The sequence below is a fragment of the Bombus vancouverensis genome, chromosome 2 (assembly GCF_051014615.1).
Source record: "Bombus vancouverensis nearcticus chromosome 2, iyBomVanc1_principal, whole genome shotgun sequence".
Classification (NCBI taxonomy): domain Eukaryota; kingdom Metazoa; phylum Arthropoda; class Insecta; order Hymenoptera; family Apidae; genus Bombus; species Bombus vancouverensis.
In genome coordinates this window covers 2616051-2640229 of record NC_134912.1, presented here as the reverse complement: position 1 = coordinate 2640229, position 24179 = coordinate 2616051, and the positions used below count along the sequence as shown (strand labels likewise).

At 38.2% G+C, this 24179-nt stretch overlaps 1 protein-coding gene across 3 annotated transcripts in view; it reads left to right on the top strand.

Moving 5' to 3' along the window:
- The window catches only part of blo (bloated), a 171679-nt gene that overhangs the window by 29617 nt on the left and 117883 nt on the right, over positions 1-24179 (top strand). For all 3 annotated transcript variants that reach the window (XM_033346716.2, XM_033346714.2, XM_033346717.2), the window contains exon 3: positions 10836-14371. In XM_033346716.2, the coding sequence (XP_033202607.2) occupies positions 10836-14371 (3536 nt within the window). The remainder of the gene's footprint in view (positions 1-10835; positions 14372-24179) is intronic.

The window sequence follows — 24179 nt, the reverse complement described above, 5'->3', positions numbered from 1 at the left end:
GTATTGTTATATAAAAAGTCAGAAAATTTACCTTTATTGAAAAATCAGGATGTAAATTGCTTTTCGTAATATTCACTATGTTATGAGTCCCACTTCTGTCTGACACAATGTGTTTTTACCTAAAAAGTCAGAAAATTTACCTTTATTGAAAAATCAGGAAGTAAACTATTCTTCATAGTATTCACTATGTTATGAGCCCCACTTCTGTCTGACATAATGTGTTTTTACCTAAAAAGTCAGAAAATTTACCTTTATTGAAAAATCAGGAAGTAAATTCTTCTTTATAGTATTCACTATGTTATGAGCCCCACTTCTGCCTGATGCAATGTATTTTTACCTAAAAAGTTAGAAAATTTGCCTTTATTGAAAAATCAGGAAGTATCATAAATTGTTCTTCATAGTATTCACTATGTTATGAGCCCCACTTCTGTCTGACACAATGTGTTTTTACCTAAAAAGTCAGAAAATTTACCTTTATTGAAAAATCAGGAAGTAAATTGTTCTTCATAGTATTCACTATGTTATGAGCCCCACTTCTGCCTAATGCAATGTATTTTTATTTAAAAAGTCAGAAAATTTACCTTTATTGAAAAATCAAGAAGTAAATTGTTCTTCATAGTATTCACTATGTTATGAGCCCCACTTCTGCCTGACACAATGTGTTTTTACCTAAAAAGTCAGAAAATTTACCTTTATTGAAAAATCAGGAAGTAAATTGTTCTTCATAGTATTCACTATGTTATGAGCCCCTCTTCTGTCTGACACAATGTGTTTTTACCTAAAAAGTTAGAAAATTTACCTTTATTGAAAAATCAGGAAGTAAATTGTTCTTCATAGTATTCACTATGTTATGAGCCCCTCTTCTGTCTGACACAATGTGTTTTTACCTAAAAAGTCAGAAAATTTACCTTTATTGATAAATCAGGAAGTATCATAAATTGTTCTTCATAGTATTCACTATGTTATGAGCCCCACTTCTGCCTAATGCAATGTATTTTTATTTAAAAAGTCAGAAAATTTACCTTTATTGAAAAATCAAGAAGTAAATTGTTCTTCATACTATTCACTATGTTATGAGCCCCTCTTCTGTCTGACACAATGTGTTTTTACCTAAAAAGTCAGAAAATTTACCTTTATTGAAAAATCAGGAAGTATCATAAATTGTTCTTCATAGTATTCACTATGTTATGAGCCTCACTTCTGTCTGACATAATGTATTGTTATATAAAAAATCAGAAAATTTATTAAGAATCCTATTTATTCTCAGTCATCCAAGTACAATGTATAAATAAGTAAATGTTTGTATAATAACTTATTCATCTGTTTTTCTTACTTCAATATGCTGAATTAGACCCTGTAATATGTCGATATGTTTTTGGATACTTTGTGTATAATGATGCAACGTATACGAGCCTTTAATTCCGATTTGGAAGTATGTGGTAGTACCAAATTGCATAGCGTTCGTACGAAATTGCAATCGGTCGTCTTCCATTGGATTTTAGGAATACATCGAACGCGCAATTAGTCTCCTGCCTGCGCAATAATCGCTAATGTTACGGCAATTAGATTTGCGTTCGCTTTACGATACGCCGGCATACTAATTAGACCGATGGCACAATGATCGAGGTCACTTAACGAACGTGATTTCGATGCGGAGATTACAGGGTTAGTCGTCTAGGGACTTTGGGTTTGTCACGCGATGTTGTGTGCGTTTACGTGCGTCCTTGCGACGCATGCGTACTCACGGAAAGTAATTACAGGTATTACGCGAGTTTTGGATAATTATTTCCGGCTGAATAGTGTGTCAGTGTTTTTTCTCAATGGATAATTACCAGAAAATGATGTTGCGTACCCTTGTCTAATGACTTTGAAACATTTTTCGATACCGACCTTTTTAAATTTCGGGTCTGTACCAAATTTAGTAGAACTTAAAATACGAACTAACGCGTTCTAACATTCACATTGAGATTTTCTTTGATGATCATTACATACACTTTTGCGTACCAATCTAGGAAACCTTGAATTCTGTAAAAAAAAATTACGTAAATCTAAATTAAGAATTAAGTAACGTACTGTTTTTTTAATAATCGCGTCAAGGCTTTGTTTAACGACTTCCACAAATTTTCCTGTACTGATTCATCAAACCTGGAATTTTATAAAAAAGATTTAGTAAAATGAGAAACAAACTAGGGCCCCCTTTTGCACAATGACTTACCAACTAATAATTTGTATTAACGATTAAATAATTTTTTTTCAAATAGGATAATCGTATAACTTGTAATTTGAATAATTTCATTTTATTTATTATCAAATTTATTCTTAAATAGTTGTTAGTTACTTCGTTCAGAAGTATACATTTATATTAATAACATAAAATTTCATTAATAATGTCAGTTTAACTGTATAAAAGACAGATTAAGTTATTATTACTATGCAATAACCTTACTTAGTTCTTATTTAGTGGCCTTGAAAATTTATCAGAAATCTCGAGATCCAGAAAGAATTAGGTACAAGTTAAAATATGAACTACGCAATGGCGAAGTTTCCAATATGTCAAATTTTACGATGTTAATATTCTTTTCATGATTTGAGTATACATATACGGAAACAGAACTCGGTTGAAAAACACATAATCGGGAAAATACTCAGGGACTATGTAATCGATATTTCTACCACGAAGGCTACCGTGCAGGTCGCAATCATCAAGGCGTGTGATCAATTTTGCAGGCACATTAATTCCCGCTTAGTATACGTACGTTGCATGCTAATACGTGGAGATTTGACCTCCCCTTTTTTTCTGGCGCATAACAAGTCATAAAAATTGCAGAAAAGAAACATGACGACTTTTAGTCCTGAGCAGTAAAAGCTCATGAACATATAGGCATAAATAAAAATTTTAAAATATCTAAACATTCGAATAACCAAGATAAATTGAAACAAGATTCAAATAAGACAAATGTTTAGGAAGTCACTAAATTCTATATTCTATATTTATATGTTACGTAATTAAACTTCAAATAATTATGCAATCAATAAACCACTCGAATATTTGTATGTTTCTGTGGAAAATCAAAAATGCGAAAACACAGAGAATGTACTGAAAATATGGAAAGTAATGTGTTCGTCATACTATTATTTACAAATTAACTATTTAAGATGCGTTTTTTTAGTTACGTTTACGAAAATATAAATACGAATAGAATTTGCATAAAAATCCGCACTCTAATTATAAGATCAGAAATATCTGAAATGTTTCAAACGTCTGAAATATCTATGTTCATAATTACATTTCACCAACGATACACAGCCTGATTCCTGAGAATTTCTTTCACTGTGTTGTAAAATAGTGTTCTGGAGACACAGGTCTATTGATTTCTCTGGCTTTAAGCCGCGTTTCTAGCGTTATTCGTTCATCACGTTCCACGGTTGGCTGAACCACTTTTTATGTGAACCGACCGATTCGCAGGGGGCGGAGTGTGCGGCATAGCCACTAGGAATGTTGATTGTTCTCAAGGTTTTTCAAACATATCGGTCGCGTTTAATAAGATGTAGAACGTAGACCGTAAAGGAATTATGGCATTTGTGCTGCTGTTAAATTAATTCCAGTTACGTTAGTTTCGACGATCGTCTAAACTGATTTCACTTTCACGAAGTATCGTATTATCGCTATGATTTGTTTTTTGATTGCTTTTAATGAGTCCAGGAACGATATTAAAATTCAGGTATAATGTTTCGCGTGCTACAGGTGCATACTGGTAGTCATTTTTTTTTTATTCTTATCTGTTTGTTTTCGTCGTTAAGTAGTTTTAATGCCTGTCACTATATTCAAGCATATTATCCTGGATTTGATTTCCAATTTAGTTATGTTAAGATACGACGAACGAAAAACTTTCAATTATATTCCTAGTTTCTTAGAAGATTTGTAAACTCACAAATTACCGATTAAAATGAACAGAGAAGAAATTGGTGAAAGATATTATAAATATCTTCCACATTTTGCATATGTAGTATCGTATACAAAATAGCAAAACGCATATTACGGCTACAAAACTATTTGATAGCAATAACCATAACTGTTATCACGAGTAATACAATAGATCTAGTGGAATGAAATATCGCTAGGAAACATACGAATAGGTCGTTTCTCTCGTTGTACGTTCTTATTAGTGGCGAACGGAGGCAGCCAGTGTGAATAGAAGCTTGTAAAGGATGACAAGAACCGCGTTCAAGTGGATTCGGTGGCCATTTAACAAAGATTTCTCACGAGAGTCTCGCGGTCCGTGAAAATGATGCGCGCAGCATTCTAAAGGTGCGTTTAGACCGAGTGCTCACTCTTCCTCCACCTTCGTAAAATTTACAAACGAAGATGTAAGAGTAATTTTAAGAATACTTTCTGTCTTCGTGACAAACGAGCGTTCGTAGATGTTAGACCGAGTATCCAAAAGAATTGGACATTTTTGGATAGTTCTTACACCATTCTTGCACCACTTGGATGTTCGATATCCGATTCAGCGAATTACCGCCATACGGCAAACGAATGCTCGTGTACGCTTCTACCAAATTCTATTAAAACGTAAACGAGCACTCACAATTGCTTGACGAATCAAAAATCCGAAACCCGAATGGTCTAAGGGTGCATTCACACCATCAATATACGTTGTCAATATTTCAATCGATAAACCACATTTTCGTCGAGGACCACGAAATATTGTCAATATTATTGATTATCCTAGGAATGCTCGAAAGATGATCTATAAATACCCTAAGAACGCTCTAAGAATCCTTCGAAGATACTTATTCCATTGTTGTAAATAAGTTCACGAATAGATTGGTCGGTAAGCATTTACACTAGACGTTCACAACACGAACGTTCTTACTCCAGTTCTATGTTTTTGCTCGTTTGGTCTAAACGCACCTTAACGGTGAAGTGGCACGGCTCCGCTTTAGTAGGCGAACAGAAACGCTGATCCCGAGGCGACCTCGTTCCCGAGGTCCTCGCGGAGATGACCTCATCGAGATGTTGCCCGATCGGGCCCCGTGTGATATCTCCGGCTCGCGAAATCTCAACAATCACGTTGTAAATCCGTCAACGACCTCCGCCATCCAGCTATCAGCTCGTTTATCCATCGCATGATCGGACGTTCTTTTAATTACGGGTTAATTTGCGGGCCTGTTTATGCACACAATCTCCCTGGTACAAGTTGAATCGGTAAGGTACAGTTACGTCCTGCGCACTTCCGTTCAAACGCTATGGTAACGGGTGAGAAGAGGAAGAGGTTCATTAGGTCAAAGTGGTAGAGAGTTACTGGTTTGATGGCGGTCTATACGTACATCTGCTCAAATACGTACATTGTGGATACGATTTTCGTACAGTGATTAAACTAGAAATTGTGGGAACAGGTGAACAGGTAACACGCTGCTTTTCATTCTGATATGATACCATCTAAAAATTTGGAGAATTTTCATATATAGTAAGAAAGATTGGGCGAAATCAATATGAATTCTTCTAAACAAAATTCTGTTTCAGTCTGTACTTCCAAAAATTGCAGTAAATGATTGTCGATACGTAGTTGTGTATTTTCACAGATACACTATATTGTAATATACAGGGTGGATGGTAACTGGTGGTACAAGCGGAAAGGAGGTGATTCTACGCGAAAAAAGAAGTGGGAAATATAGAATAACAATTTTTTGTTTGAGGCTTTGTTTTCGAGAAAATCGACTTTGAATTTTCGCTCGGTACGCGTGCGGTACGTTGTAACGGATCTCACTGTAGATCGTTGTCTCGATAGAAAAATTAAAAAAAAAAAAGAATTAAAAAAATCTGAAAATCGAGTTTATTGTGAAAATACTTAAATGAAATACAGGAGTAAACAACAATTAATAACAGTAATAATTAAATAAACAACAACCAATTAATAACAGTAAACAATAAATAGCAAGTTCTGTGCAATGTCTACCTGAAAATCGAAAATCGATTTTCAATGTCCTGAGCTACCAATCTTTCTCCGTCAATCTTCAATGTTTTAAATAATTACTCTTTCTTCTGTGATCTTGTCTATCTCCGATGTTGATCTCTGTCCATCCGTTTGGGAAATGCGTGTCTCTCAAAATGGCTCTGCGTAAAACAAAGAAAGCCGCTCTGTCTGTGAAATAAAAGAAGTCGTGCTGTCCGTAAAACAGAGAAAGTCCCCTTGTTTATCCGCATTTGAACTCTTAGAAAGTTTACATATATGTATATAAATATTGTAAATAGCACATATGCGAGTACACAAGGGGAATATTAAGCGAAGTTGAAGATACAAGTTCCTTTCGTACTGGTAAGATGCAATAGCAAGTGACACTCTAAATCTTTACGACACTTGAAATACAAACTTATTGTATTACCCCAAACCAATCTCGCATTTATATTATGTAGATATGAAATTGTTTACTTGCCATTCAAATGTTAGTATTATCTACAATAAACTCATACTTGATTTAATTTTCAACCATCGCTACGCTTTTTTAACTCTAACTGACTGTTCTTCAGAGATTGAAAATTATTTCGAAGTTACATGCAAGTTTGTAAGAGAAATGTTTGATTATTATCGATACGTGGAGCAGATGTCGTAAAAATAGCTCCCGTTGTTGGTACGTCAATTAACTTGGAGCGTAGAACGCGCATCGGATTATGGTTGTGTGGAAGGTACGCGATCATGAAAAGGTCACTAGTGCATGATATTTGTTGAGAGCATCGAATGATTGCTTTTAGCATGCATTTTATGTGAACACGTAATGCAAAGAGAAAGATTAAATCAGACACGGACTATCTTTTATTTAAATATAAGAAGTTTGAAACTTTGCTCGTTTTGTTATATCATAGAAAATTTGACTAGACTTCTCTAATCCTTTAATTTTCTAATTCTGTAATATCTTTTGCCTTCGAGCATGTCAAACAAATAATTAAGTAAGAATAAAAAATATTCTATTCGCGAATATCTAAAATAACACATTGTTTTGTTTAATACATACAGTTATTCACATTAACATTCGGACACTGTACTATCTTTGTAATTATTGCTGTATGGGAATGATTTAGATATAATATTGTTTAATTTACAAAACGATAAACCATTCGCTGTAAGTTGAAGATATATAAATAATTCCACTGTAACAATAACATTTAATTGTATAATACATTTTAAACATAAAATTGTCACATTAATGTTCTAGCTCTTGGGAAGCATTCGAACTGTAAAATAGATTTATATTGCTGCTATTATTATATTAGATTGCTATTGTCTGAAACCTAACGTGCTACGAAAAGGACAGAATACCAGCGTTGATAAAAGTCAACTTGTTATTTACCATAAAGGAAAAGATAAGAGTTATCGTGAAATTGCACGATTATTAATGATGAAGAAGAGCACAGTTGCGAATATTAAAAGATAAAAAGAAGAGGATCGTATCGAATTTAAGAAACAAAAAAGACCACCTGGAATTTTTAACGAAAGGAAGGGAAGAAGAATAATACGGAGAGTTAAAGAAATCCACAATTGGCCTCAGAGAGTTGTCATGAAACTAGGAAAAAAGTCAGTGCTGAAACAGTACTAATAACGAGGCACAATGGGTTTAATGATCGAGTAGCAAGAAGAAATCCGTACATAGACGAAATAAAGAGGGAAAGAAGACTGGCTTTCGCTGAAGAGTTCATTAAAAAATCTCAAAATTGGTGGAACGATGTTACACTCTCCGACAAAATATTGCATTTTTTATTCAGGTAGAAAAAGTATAATATGGCGGATTCAAAAATTTCAAACCTACCTTAGAACACAGAGAAGATTCTGTGATTGTATGGGGATGCATTTCGAGTATCGGTGTGAGTGAACCGACGTTTAGGTCTTTTAAAAAACGATTTGCTAAAAAGTGCAAACAACATGGGAATACAAAGTATCTTCAAATTTTGTCAGGACAACGATCCAAAACGTAATGCGAGAATAGTACAGGAATATTTGTTATACAATCGTCCTAAAGTTGTACATCCACCTCCGCAATTTCCGAACTTGAACCCCATAGAAAATCTATGGGATCAATCAAATCAAAGAATCACAGAAACACCAATAAATTAAAAAGTTGAATTGCAAACGATGCAATGGGCAACTATTTCTTCAGAATATGTAAAGAAAATTAGTTTTAATGCAAAATATTAATATCGCAATCTTTCATAAATTTTATGCATAAAATATTTACTTCACATAAAGTGTCCGAACATTAATATGACGTGAAAATATGACAACATTTTGTTCAAAATGCATTATACAATTAAATGTTACTGTTAGAATGGAGTTGTTTACATATTTTCAATGTACAATAAATAGTTTGTCTTTCTATAAAATAAACAATATAATATCTAAATCACTCGCTCTTACACATAGCAATAATTATAAAGATAGTATATTGTCCGAATATTAATGTAACTGTACGTTAAACTTAGAATGTGGTTTTGTTCAACTGATTTCCTGTTTTCTGCCGGCAATTGCTGTTAGTTGAAACAGCAGGTTTAGAGGCGCACGTTGAAAAGGTCAAATTGCGTATTACGTCCGTGTACGAGTGGTTGAATTTTAAATTGAACCACGATTTCCATTATCTGTCGTAAAAAGTCGGATAGCGAAAGTCGAACGTCGTAATCTACCAACTATACAACTAACTAAAGCTTCAGTTTATCTAGGGAACAAGTTGATGTAAATCAAATAACGGTTAGAAATCTAAGAATTATTATATTCGTTTACACTACTTTAACTTCAAAAAATACCCCAATATAATATACGTACTTTTTAATATTCTAACGTTAGACATTTAATTTCACTTTTCTGCATTTACATGCTTGAATTAAAATAAGACAGTAAAATCAAAATACATTTGAAAGTGAAATCACAATTTTATATCCGTAAACAATTTTTCATACAAATTTTACCATAAAATTGAAACAAGAAATCAAGCACATCAATGACAATTTCATCGTAGTTTTCTGAAATTGAAAAGTTTTTCGACAAGAGACAGTCAGGATTGTGTCGATCATAATTCAAAAACTGGACTAGTGTTAAACAAATATAAAAAAATGATCTTCTCTCCTCTTGGACGAACAAACTGCCCAAACAACCTTTTGACCACACCGTTTTATGAATATCAAACGAGACCTATTAAGATCTCGTATCTCTATAAAAATAAATACATACATCGATAAATAAAAGTAAAGAAAGCTGAATAACCATAATACATATTTCAAGCCTACTAAATGACCGTGTAAAAAGTTTCAAAGACTTCATCGATCGAGCAGTTTTCCATAGAAAAGACCTGTCAGGCAAGGCAGTTTCACTTTCCACGAATGAGTTCGATTGTGGAGCGAGGTTCTAACAACCGATCCGCGTATGGAATTTACAGCTATGGTGCTGTCGATTACGCTCGATTACACGGCAATTAAACAGTGCCTGATCGTTGTACAACATTTATTTATTTCGGTTTAACAATCGATTGCGCGGACAAATGGGAGGCGAGGATAGACGACGTTTCTTGTCGCTGATGAATTAGAAAGATGACAAGGGCGATGTTCCCCTCCTTTCTTCTTCCCTGCCCTTAGTTCGTATCCGACTTGCTCTAGTAGCAACTAGCACCTGATTAAACTTGGTGATTAACCGCTAACGACCAGACCGGTCTGCTTAACATAAATCGCTAATTTACAAATCCAATAATGCTCCTGACTGCTCGTGGAATAATCCATTATTCGCGATAGAGTCCACCGCCCCATTCCCTTGGTTACTAATGAACGTCGTTTTCGAGCGATTGACGTCACCCAATTAAAATTCTGCGATCCGGGCTTCCTTCGTTAAGCTGTGGCTCAAACTTCTCAAACGTCTTTTGGTTTCTTATTAGAGAAAAATTCGCTTAAAACCGCGACCAAAGCGAAAAATGTTTCGTGGTCTGCTGATATTTTCCTAATAATTTTAGTGACTGTAATGCACCGCGCGAGTGTGACTTGTTAGAAAGCGAATTATTAATTACGCACTGTCGAAATAAGTCACGATAATCCTTTTTTCGTAATAAACGAATTAGACCAAAATTTAGGATACGTTGCTGGCGATTTTTTAATAGAACGATTGTGTCAGAGTTATCTAGTAATCGTTAAACGAATGATAATTAGTCCGTTTGATCGCTGGCGCGACTATAATCGCGCGGCAATTAGGATGATGCGGAGTCGGAAATTACTGGCGCGTCTTTGTAAAAATGACAGCTAATGCTTGAACGATTTACCGCGAAGGTTAATACGAGAAGGAATTAACAGAGAGGAACTATGAAGGAACACATTAGTTTCTCGGTGTTGCTTAAGCCTTAATTTGTTATTCCCCACTTTTAATAATCTGCGAGAAACTTTCCTCTTAACGTCCTAATGCAGAAGGGATTAAGCTCTGCTGGCACGAGTCGCGAAAGCTTATAGTTTAATGTTAATGACTTAACGAGATTATTACGAAACTTTAACCATTATTTAAAGAGATAAACGTGTAGTTACGCTACACGTAAAATATGTAAAGTATTACGTACGACGAGAACAAAAATATTACTTAACCTTAACATCAAACATGCAAATATCTTGAAAATAATCTATTTTTCCCTGTTGATCGGGTGTTTAGAAAAATTCCTTAATTATACTAAATAGTAATAACGTCTAACAAAAATATTTGTACTACTAACCCAAATTACAAATTCATCCACTTTCTCCTACGTCCATCCTTAAACTTATCACAATCTCCCGGGAAAGAATCCCTCGTTAACCCCCTTTCTGAATGGAATTGTTGCAGGACGTGGAGCACCCCGCGTGACCGCGGCTCTGGCAGGAGATGGCGAAGGCCGGTTGATCGCCACCCCGGTCCACAAGGAGAGCATAGCGTCGAGGAGCAAGGAAGACCTAGCACAGGAGGCGGCGCTGGTGCTTCAGCAGGTAGGCAGCCTTCACTGCGTTGCCCACGACAACAGACGATTGCCAGGTCGATTTAGCACACTTCCGGCGCGGCGTAACAAGAAGAGGCCGGAACTGCCACTCGATGTAAGACGCAGGAGCGTAGAACTTGGCGCCACCAGCAGCGCAGACCTCGTCGAGACACCGAGGCTGAAGAAGAAGGCATTGGAGAGAAGCGCCAGCGATGCGAGCGCGAAAAAGCTAAGAGGTCCCCTGGCGAGGTTCTTCTCCCCGAAGTTAGAAAGAAAACGGAAACCGGTCGGGCGCAGCGTCAGCGACGCCTCCAGCTCGTTGAGATCGCATCGCAAGAGGAGCGGCAGCGAGAGCGAGGGATCGCATCTCGGCAGTAGTCGCGTGAGAAAACAGTTGTCCCCAATAATCGAAGCTTCGCCGCACGTCGATCAGCAACCGTTTCATTTCGGTAAAGTAGCAACAGCGGAGAACGGTGAAAGTAGCAGCAGACCCGAGGCGAAGAAGTCTAAGCAGGAGGAATCCGATGCGAAGAAAGTGACGGAACGAACAGAAACGATCGAAACGAGAGAAAGGATCGAAGAAACGGAGGTGAGCATCGGAAAGCCACCGATATCGCCTAGGAGAGAGAACAAGGGAACCGTGAGACGCATACCTATCGAACTAGAGGTAGACGATAAGAAGAGCAAAGAGGAAACAACGGAAAGAAAAGAAGAGAAGGCAACAGGCCGGACCCCTTCACCGGTGGTAAACGACACCGGGGTCGACGAAGTGGACAAGGTCGGTACAAGTAGCATGCTGCACAGCAGCCGATACGATCTGCAGCAACGAACCGGCGAAGAGTCGACGATACACAAGATGATTCACCGATTATCCAGCGACCGGTCGCCGCCACCTCAGCTAACTAAAACGATGGTCTCACCAGGCCCGGGATTCGGTCACAATAACAACCGACCGTTTTCTTATACCAGACCGAACGAGTCCTGCAGTTCGCCGCCTCCGCAGACCAACGTGATTTACGCTCAGGTGCAGACCGACAAGAAAAAAGCGCAAAGAAGTCACTCGGACAGCGACGAAGGGCTTGGTCTCGAGAGGAAAGACTCTTCGCGCGAGAACAGTCCCGCGGAGAAGGATTACCGCAGGACGGATTACTCGTACAGCGACTTACGACGTAATAACGAGATCAACACGTTTAAATCGAGATACGAAGAGGACAGAAAGAACAGCAGTACTCATTTTTCTAGCCACTACGGAGGCACGCAGGATTACGCTAGCAGAAACGTAGACACAAAACGACGTCATGAATTTGACGACATCGACAGACGTCTATACGACAAGCCCGAAAAATACACGTCCACCGTGTTCGTTGACACGTCTGGCAGAGGCAGAGCCGATGGCACGGACGCCAGACAACGAGACGGTAACGAATTCTCCGCCAGACAAACCCAAAGCGGAATATCGAACAAGACGTCCGAACTGAGCGCTAGACGCGACCTTCTCGAATCTAGAATCAAGTCGAGGCTGCTCGCCGATGAAATGTTCGCCGCGAAGAACAGCGCGAACGTGCCGATCAAAAAATCCGAGCACGAGATCATCGACAAGCCGATCGTCCCATCACCGGTCACTCCCAACCGTGTCGCCTCGCCGAAACGCTACATGGATACGTACATCACGGAAACGCGCACCAACAGCAACGGAGAGAAGTACATATTCGAGAAGGAGATTCACGAAGACAACGGTAAGGTGTACGGTTATGAAAAGAAGATCACCAACAAGATCCCATCGGATGGTTACATCGATAGCAAACCGAGAGACGGATACACGGTTGAAACGAGGACAGACAAGTACGGAGACAAGTATATCGTAGAGACGCGAACGCACGAGGGTTACGCGGACGATTTCAAGCCATTCCTCAGTGACAGGAGTAGAACCAGCCCGGAGGAACGGTACGAAGCGCCCAGAAACTCAAGCAGCCCTTACAAATCATCCAACTTGCGCCCGGAGGAGAACACCATTCCTCGTCACTTCCGAACCGAGCCGAGGGAGAATAATGTCCTTTCCTCGCCCATAATCGCCAAAAAGTTCACCACGACTGAAAGGAAATTCTCCAAGAGCGACGATTTCTTGGACAGAGACGTTCGACCGAGGGACTGCTACTTGCCCAAAAAGAAGAACTTCGAATCCATCCGCGGCATGAGCAAGTCCACGCAGCGTCTGGACGAAGTGGGCGAGAATTCGCGAGTGAGAGCGTTAAGGAGCGAATACACGACCAGGTCGCACGAGAATCTGACCAGTCATGCCGACTATGTGAACGCCAGAGACGTGCGCCGACCACTTTTAGAGAGTCCCACGATGAATGACCGCAAAGAAAGATCCCCGTTTACGAAACAACACCTGGATAGTCTGCGCGAAGGTCCAAACGACGACTACGACACCGATATATCCCAGATGACCAGTAGCCAATTGGAGTCCAAGTACTATAAAGAAACTCGTACGACTCAACGGTACACCAGCAGCAAACACCCGATTCACGATGATTACGACAGTTCTCCGCCGCGAATACGCACCGATCGCGGAGGTTACAACTCCAGCAGATACGATTCCGACACTACGGCCAGAGATTCGATTCGCTGCGAGACTCGATACGACGAGACATCGCGAACTTTGAGGAAGGAGCATCGAAAGTTGGACGAGGATCCAAAGAAACCTCTCAGAAGGTCGCGCAATCGGCTGGATTATTTCGACGACTCCGACGCCAGGGAGAGTCCACGAGTAAAGGCAACAGTTGGAAGGTTGGAGACGTTCGATGAAAGTCCCACCAGGCCTCCCAGGGTCTATCACGATGGTAGCAAGTCTAGGCACACCAGACAAGAGACCAGAACGCATACGGAGCGTCGACATCGCGAGACTCGGCTCAGTGACTCCGATCGAAAGGATCGCTTGGCGGATTCCGGGATCGAGAACGATTACAGGCGCGACTCACAGGAGGTCGACCGAAGGGAACAAATCGAGTCGGAGGACGAAGGTTTCGTTACAAGGCAATTTATCAAACACGAGAGACGGCATACCGATAGAAACATGAATCTGACGCCGAACGAGCAACGGAAGTACGATAAATATATGAACGACATGTCGAAGTCGCCGCCAGTGACCGCGAAACCACCGACCGGCGCGGATAAGAAGTACGAGAAGAAGGCGGCGAAGAAGAGTGGCACGATGAGCAAGGTGAAGCAGCTGTTTAGCAAGAAGGAGAAAAAGGCGAAGGAGGAGAAGAACAAGAAGAACGCGAGGAGCAACAGCAGCGGCGCTCTTACCGACGATGAGGTGACGATCAGGTACAGAGAGTACCGGGGCGATCAGCTAAGGAGCGCGAAAAGCGCGCGGGACTTGGGTAGCGACATCAATCAGGTAAGATTTCTCCTTTAAAATTAAAACAAAATGTTGTCGTGCGAATTGTTGTTATATACACTTGTACCATTTGAATAACATTTTAGGAAAATAGTGAGTCGAAAATGATGATTTCAAATTCTTTTGGTATTTCCCTTTATGTTAATATCTTAGATATTTGTTGGATTGGGTACTGTTTTATAAAGATACAAATTTTGGAACTTTTATTGGTTTTGTTATAAGCATGAAGCAGGAAGATGTAGGATTAAAAGTCTTTAATTTTAGGCCGAACTTCTTAACGTGTGAATATTCTCCCGATTCAAGAGCTCAAAGCATTTAAATTCCTTTATTATCAGCTTTTCTTCTAATATACATATACATACATATATAATTATATATAAATAAAAAAATATATATTAATATATATTATATAAAAGTATATATATCATATATATTAATTATATTATAATAATAAATCATATATAATTAATTATATATAATATATATGTTTGTATATGTATATTAAAAGAAAGACTTATAGTAAAGAAATGTAAACGTTTTATATATTTACATATACATATACATACATAGATATATTTATATAAAAGGTTCAATCTTATTTTTATTTTATAATTATAATATTCGAAGAGTACATATATGTAAATCTAAAATATCGTAGTTTAGATTTGTTAAAATCAATTGCAAAAATCCAATTCAATCAAAATCAATTAAATTCAATTACAATGCTCATGTATGTTACGGACATACGCATTAAACTTTGATGTATTTCACACGTTTTTGATAACGTTTTGGGAATAAAGATTATGGAAACTTTTTTCTTTATACAACGTTAAGTTTTAAGTATATAAAGTGCCTTTATAATATTATTGCAATTTCTCTAAGTAAATTTAATTTTGACTTGAATTTATACTGAATTAAATAAGTAATTTTTTACTTTACTGAGAATATCATACGTTTTACATACAACTATAATATTCAAAAACTAAAAGTGTATGATTATTTTCCTGTAACATTTTTAAATGCCTTATATCCGTTGACCAATTAGATTAATTAGAAGCAGAATCAATAAAATTTCTGTTGAATTTGACAGCAAATTTGAGTTATAAAATTCGAAATTCTCCTTCAACAATCCCTCACACTTCCTTATTACACGACTCGAAATATAAACGATGAAATCTTAATTGCCACTGGTGAAGCGATTCAGGCACAAAATATGCCTAGTTGGATACATAGTAGCCGATGAAGCTATCTTTATATTACATTTTAAAAGACAGAAATCACCGTACGCGGGATAAGATGGATATCCCGGGACAGTCGTATAAAGTGTGGCTTTATAAGGTTCTTTTACAACCATGATCTTCGCGCTTATCCGATCGTCGTGGATCACCGCGAACGGTTCCCTTACGATCGTTCTAACGCGACTTCCGCAATAACACGTAGAATGACTGCGCTGTTCAGAGTCGTATCTTTGACGCGCCTTTAAAATTTTAACATCAGGTGTATAAACGCTACGTTCTCTCAAAGATGCACACGTGGACGATTAACTAAGTTTCTAAAATGTTATTGGCACGTGTATGTACGTTCTGAAGTACGTAGCCGGCATTCGTATCCTCTAAATCGGATAAAGCTAATAAAATTATATAACTTGCAAAATGCAAAACGTGTGCTTTGATAACGCCTACAGAAGTACGTGAAAATAACGTACACGGCAAAGAGAGAGGCAACTAGGTTTGTACTTTTTAATTTCAAAAATTAAGATTTATGAACTTAGAGGACACAGCTATATCTATTCAAATATCTAATAGATTACCAGTATCATACACGTACCTCTAAAAATTCGAGTTCTTCTCTCAACATACTTCATCAGAAATTCTCGAACGCCACTATTTCTAATCCGCCTTTATTGACGTTCTACATCACAAAATACTTCCTAATCATCAGCGACATGGCCATAAATTACGAAGCAATTCCATTCGGTGCCTTCATCACGATTCGATTCACACAGCAATGGGCTTCCATACTTTTCGCACGTTTCATCTTCAAGTATGCTGACGCGGGCGTTGTTCCAAACAAACGCGAGACCCTTAGAAACCGGAAGCTCCCTATAATTGGAATCTCATACCGTTCTCGAGCGCACGCTTGCGTCACGCCTAACTGTACACCATACGGTGGAGACCATCCGCACCGGTGGATGCTATTCAAGAGGCTCACGTTCCCGCCTACGCCATAGAAATGTTTTTCGGAGTTATTCGTCGTCACGTTTGCGATATAGAAACTATTGCGACCTTCCACGTGTTCCCATCGCTTTCTCGTACGATTTGCCGAACCTCATAGATTAAACAGCTTATGAAAGTAAATAAATTTTGGACAATGGAGAAAGATTTCTGTGTATCGTACTAAACTTGTGTTCTGTAGATTATCGTTGAACCTGTTGTATTTTTCTGTCGTTGGAAAGTTTTTCAAATTAGTGGTACTACCCGTGCAGCTTAATTCTTAAAATTAAAATATACAGAAGTCGTAGTTGATACGCAATCATTAATTGTAAATTAGTTATAATCGAGATAAAATTCCCCTTGCGATTTATAACACATTTTTAAGTTGCATTGCACAAGTAATATATTTGATTAGTATAAATGTTTCCGTTTGCAACACTTTCTTTCATCCTACCAGATAACCAACGAGTAATTTGTCTCATTTTCTGCATTTTCCATTAATACAGTGATTGCGGAATATTTCCCAAAAATATTATATCGATATTTCTAAAATTGATAGTAGAAATACTTCCGTACAGATTTAAAGTATTAATAAGTAGAATGCGTACGTTATGGCTAGACTTCGTCTCTCAAATATATGAAGTAATCAAACGATACAAATCGAATAATTCATACGTTGAAATACATACATGTTCACCAATCCTCTGTTCAACCATAACTTCCGATCTAGACAATAATAGTAGTCGTCTGATTTATTTCGATCGATCCAATGATTCATCTACCTTGTTCTTATCTCTGCTATTTGTTGAATGAATCTTGTTAAATCGGATAGTATTGAAGAAAATATCGTTATGGAACATGGAAAGCAAGTGATGTTAGGTCATTTTATCGATATCGAAGCAGCTGAACGTATGCTGTCTGGAAGCGGCTAATTACTTGTTACCAACCTGTTCTCGGCTAACGTTGCGTCACGAGATCGCTTAGGCGACTACGTTGGAAACGTGAATACATACGCGGCTTAAATCGCGCCTAAGCTATACCATTATTCGATCGATTCCGTAATACTGAAACACGTGAATGATATTTCTAACGTTACGGCGTATAATTACTATGCTATAAAGATATTTATGACCTCCAACGAAGTACCCGATGAAATCTTATTACAGGTGCATACGTGACCTAGTATCGTGTAACATTTATGCTACTCCATCAGCAAATTGATTGCAAATTGATCTGCAAATATTCGTAACTGTGATATTTAATTCGAACGAAATTGATTAATTCTCCTAGACGCCTGCAACATCGTTTCTTGCGTAACGATGTGGCATTATGAAATCTTGCCCGAAGTGGGTACGTGATATAATATCACTTAACATTTCTAATATCCAATGAATAAGTTAATACCGAAAGGTCCGAAGATGCATATAATTCTAGAATATTTAGTCTGAATGAGATTCTGATGAGCGCTTAACCGAAGCTGGATTTGATTTATTATACTCTGATACTTTATAATGAGCCTGCATTATGTATATGTGTGTGTGTATATATCTATGTAAGATTACTTGGGATATCGTGTGTTGCGTGGGAAACTTATTATGCATCCACGCGAAACTTCAAAGTGCAGAAATGCATAGAATGCATATAATGTAAACAAAAATATATAAAATATCGGAGATATAGCACCTGTTATGACATTTAAACAAACAATTGTTAACTTAAATTCCATTTTTCAAATTATATGCTTAAGAACACGAACTTGCGAAAGTGTCTACGCATAATCGTGTCAAATTTCCTACATGCTACACACGACGCATACACGATCAATTTATTATTATTAAAATATCTACAAATTAGCCAATAACTGGCAGACATTCGATTTGATTAATGTATAATGCGAACTATTTGTAAGATGATACACGATGAAGTTGTATAACGAAACTTAAGCAAACATGTTACGGGTTTAGATCGTAACGGAGCTTTCTCAATGTTCAACCACTTGTACGAAGAATAATGATATAGCGTTGAAACGATCATCGATATAAAAGTCCGGTTGCATTCTCTCGGAAAGTGTGGCCGCGCCGAAGATTTATCGGACGTAACATTTAACCCATATGATAAATAATTCTCCGTTTATGACCGTGCCGGGAACATTCGTCTTCTAGATGGAAGTTTGTCCTTCTTGTTGCACCACGGTACTCTCCCGTTAGCCGAGGATGAAGGTTCATCAAGGTCGTATAACTTGACACATACAGGTGGGATGGGTTGCCACAAGTTGACAGCTGGCATATCTCCACGCGAAGGGAAATTATTCGTATTTATTACCACGTATTAAGGAAATTATAGTTACATCGTCATCTTCCGTCATCCTTCTTCCATTCTTGCTTTCCTCTTTGCATGGATAATTTATTACGTTACCGTTTAGAACATTTATAATCTAATATTTTTAGAACATGTTATATTTCCAATATTCTTGCGAATATTTGTTTACTTTTCTTTTAGCCAGAGTTTTATTTTCACGAGTCTCATTACCATTTTTATACGACGAAACTTGAAAATAATTTTATAATATTCTAGAATAATATTCTCTGACCTACAGCACGGTATAACACAACTATCTCTTAACGGATAAAATCCATTCCCTTTACACAAGCCTCTCTTACAACGCGAAGAACTTCAGACCGGCCTCGATTAATTCTATCATACATCAATTACAATCACCAATAACATCCTCTATAAAACCACGAACCATTGGTGCAATCGCTTGTCCATAAACCCGTCGATCGAATTATCCGATCGATCAGAGGTGTCTGTACACCTCGCTAGGATAATTATTTCCACGCGTCGAACAGACCAATGTTATATTCGACCTCTTCGACGATTCGCTATCGAGCCCTAAGTGTATTTCGCAAACCAGGATACTCTATCGACTTGTTCTCGGTTAAAAAGATTAATGGACGTAATATGGCCATGCTGGAGTCGAGGTCGAGGAAAAAAAGGTGAGAAGGTAACAATGGTGTACGCAGTGAAAGAGTGCGGCAAAATCCATTTGCATGGTCCCACGGTGGAAACGGAACGCTTGCGAAACGGTTGTTGTCGTAAAAGGTTCCGTGATCGGAACAGGTGGTTCTGCGGCGAATCAGAGCCGTAACGAAATTTCCTATGGTCCGCGTAGCTGGCAATTAATGATCTTGTTTCACCGTCCACCGATCAGACCAGCCTTGAGATTTTTATCTTCCTTCGTTCGACCCTCGTAATGCGTTTTTCATGTTACGTCGTATAATTTAGTCCGGTCTCTTCTCACCGTACCTTTTATTAGGCATTGTATCGAGCTCGTGGTTGTAATTGCATTGCGTAACGGTTAATTACGCGCAGATACCGCGAGATTTTATTAGGAACGTTTATGGAAAATGGTTCGTGGAAAATCCGTTTCCTCAGGGCGATAATGGCTCCCGCTGCGGACCTCGATAACACCTTACAAGCTGTTTGTAAACCGTGATAAAGCGAGTTTATATTACGATCCTCGCTCGTAAACTGAATTTTGTTTTACGGGGAAATTAACGACTCGGCCGTACGATTAACCACGGAATCTTATTAATCGTGCGAGAGAGTTGGTTTTGTCTGTTTTATCCGTCGTGTGTAAGCCACAACATAAACTGGTTGTCTACGATTAGGAATGCCATTCTTGTTGTTTCACTTTCTGTGTTTCGTGCGTGCTGAGATTAGTTGAAATTGATAAACGGAACGTTTATCCGGTCGCGTTCGCTTGTTCGGTGGGTAAGGTATAATTGCACCAGTTTCTTATCTTTCTCGTTTTTCTAAATATGCAAAGCTCTCTTATTTACCTGTTTTTATGACTTTAAACTGATAAACAGTATTACGCGAAGAATCCGAAACTTACTAAATTTGTAGAGTTGTAGTTTTCTTTAAAATTCAAGAATTCTCTATTCTTTACTTTCAACGTTCTCAAATTCCTAATTCTCTACTTCTTTACACTTTCTTACTTTTAACATTCTTCAACTATTGGGTTGACAACTAAGTGATTACGGATGTTGTCATTAGGTGGTATCGACAAAATCCGCAATCACTCGGTTGCCAACCCAATAGCAACCCGTTACATTTAAAATTCCCAAATCCACGAACCTCAAGATCCACGTTATTGCGATTCTAAAACCCAAGAATTTCTGCCTAATTTTACCCTTCTACATCGAAATCTTTCATCTCTTACTTTCCAATTTCTTATTTCTTTAGCCTTCAACGTTCTATTGCACATTCTACGCCCCTAAATTGACATATCACAATGCTGCAATCTAGAAAATCCTGTAGGCAGTAATCAGAAGGAATAGTCGACCAAGCCGGTGGTCTGCTTGGAAGGTTTCTGCCCCAACGGCGCGCACCCCAGCAGGTGACTGCGTACCTCGCGCGCGACGAATTGATCAAGTAGAGCTTAAGTTTAATGCGACTGTCTGTGGCAGTAAGCCGCGAGCAATACCGATGGAATGGCGCATTGCCTTCCTGCGGGACACCCACGCACGCACACGCGTGCCAGCCAATAATATCTCGACCAATCCACGCCCAGGTGTGAAACATTCGCGTTACGTTTATCTGCTCATCGCGAAACAGACGCAAGCCTGTTTTGGCAATATTCGAACGAGGGAAAAATAAACTTGTCGAAAGGGATGTATTAAGACATTTATAGTTAGTTATTCGCGCGAATTTTTCTATACTTGTAGGAAATTTAAAGGTGCAAAAATGCACAGCCTACGTACAATATACAATAATGTAGAATATAGAGGATGGTGAATCGATCATTATGAAATTTGAGCTGGTTCTGACGATTTAACAAAATAATTCATTGGTAGGTTTTGAGAAATGATATAACTTTTGTTTGATACTTACTTCGTTTCATACTTATTCGAACGATTACTCTTTGTATTTTCTGCCGTTTGTGATTTATTAAAGTGGTGATTTTTCAAACAATAGCGGAAAATTGCGTCAAAATCGGTATGCGCTAGCCACAGAAATCCTGGATGAAACTGTTTAGCATTTGTAATGTTTCAAAAGCAATTAAAATTCGGGCTATGAAAATTTGCGGCGAAAAAAGAAGCGTTTATAATACTTTTATGTCTACTCTTTTTATTCTTTCTCTTATTTTCTACTTTTTATCTTACTCTTTTTATGTAAATCAGTGATCTCGAGATCGATATTTTCTCACGTGTTATCACATTCTCGTTCATTATGCTAAATATCCAATTATTTCACCTATACGAAGCATCTGATAAAACCCACGTAAAATGTTACTATATGTTTATGAAAATATGTCAGAAGATGTAGAAAGGTTCTGACATTTACGCGACATTTGCATTTTTTAAAGTTCATCTCGCTTCGTGTCCACCTTGACGAACCAATAAAACTCACGCCGTATCGCGATACATATTAACCTTTCGAGCGGACAGTCGACCGAGGAAAGGAGATCTCTCCATTCGATAGCTGGAAATACATCCGCGCGCGAGCTAGCTGCTCCGTGTCGATGAATCTCGAAAGAGGCCTGAGATACTTGCGCGTGTCGGTAGCCAATAGCCTGTTAACTGGCCAGACATTGACATTCGATGCGTTAGAAGACAGAAACTCACGAGCAGATTGCCAATTTTTATGCATTTTCATAAAATATATGTCGGATTAACATTAGAATTTAGGGCGCGTAACGATCCTTCGTTTGAATTAGCCATCGTGTTACAAAACAGAGATCTCATTTACGCGTATATACAAGACTTTACAAAGCGTAATGAATATTGAGTTTAACGAATAATAAGATTAACAAATAATAAGTTTAACCAATGATAAGATTAACGAATAATAAGATTAACGTATAATATGTTTTACGAATAATAAGTGTAGTAACGTATGGATTCTTAGAGTAAGGACAAGTAATGATGTTATATTTAGAGCTTAAAGTAGTTTAATAAGCGATACTCAATAACAACAGGACTGACTACAATATCGTCGTACGTCGACTCACACTCTGCTTCTCAACTCGCATTCTGGCCTTTGTAGCATCTCTTTTGTCTTTTGCTAGGCCCTCCGCACATGTGTTCTGCAGACGCTCGTAGCCAAGGTCAGGTTTTTCTAACGAAACTAGGCACTCGTAAAGACCGAGGACACATTAATAGACCCGACAGCGCTTCGGCTCTCGCGACATTGTCTATAGTTGATGTTTCTTAGGATCCTTTTCCCCGATACTACGTAAGTTTAACGAATAATGAGTTTAATGAACGCTATTAACAATGTTCTTGGGTTCAAACGAATCCACGGTCAACGGGATAACTCTTTACTATGCATAGAATAATTTTACAAAAATACGATTGCTGAGACGCTCGGTATACTGCTCGATGTGTCACTTTCCAAGGCGATCACACGAATCCTAAACTGATGGCTACGTCCAGTTGTCACCTCGAACCCAATTTCGCTATCACAAATCTCGAACAATTAGAATCAGATCGAATGACAACAATTGCTTAATTACAGCTATGATAAAATCTAAGCTAAAGCATTAGAGGACTTTTCCCAAAATTGCAAAGGGAAGGCTCCGGTTTTCCTTTCATCTCCGACATATAAATGTGCGAAAATACGCAGAATTCATATAATATGCGAAAATGTATAAAGAACCTAAAACAGAACGTTCGTTGTAATCTTTAATGAATGAAAAAATCTCTATTTTTCCATTTTTTCCCTTCCATTTATACATGTACGAATTTCAAAATTGAGAAGGAAGAACGGAATACTGAGATAGCATAATGAGATAGTATAATAAAAAATAAATTACTCGTTGGTTTAACTACGTTGGTAATCCAGATCGTTGATAGTTGAAAAACAATGAAAAAAAAAAATGAAATATGTGCAAACGCATAAATATCCGCAATCTAACGATTACTGTTATCGATTCTCAAAATATTCAAGACCGTGGCACAAAGTTCGACTTCATTCGGTTATATAACATCGAGTCCTTTTTAAAAGATAAAGTTAATTCCGTGCACGAGGCGGAACGTGTTAATTGTTCGTTCTCGGAAAAAGAGCAGGAGCGCGGGAAGGGTACCGGGAATCCGAGCGTGCAGCAGGCAAAATCACTGAACGGTGGTGACCTGCGGCCACGAACATTCCGCGGCGAGCAGATTCCATGAAAAGTCAGCCAGCATCCGCGCGCATGCATGCATATGCAGGGCGTGTCCAACGCGTCGCGACTATTCCACGTAGCGAGATACATGGTGAAAAATTATCGCCGACGAGTGATCGCAACAATTGTCCAGATACGTGTGTGTGCGCACACTTGGGAGAATTAACCTTGCAAGACGCGTAACAGCTGAATCGGAAGGCGACACTGATCGGTTCGTGTAACGTGATTCAATGTACGCTATCGCTCAAACGTACACGGTATATGGACGTTCCTTTCATCACAATGTAATTTAGTTACAAAATCACAGACAGAAAGATTCAAGACGATTTTATATTTTATTAATGTTGAAATATATATTATCGTATCAGGATAAAATATTGTTTTGTCGACCATTCGCGGAGAGACGCGATCTCAAGGAGCGCGTCAA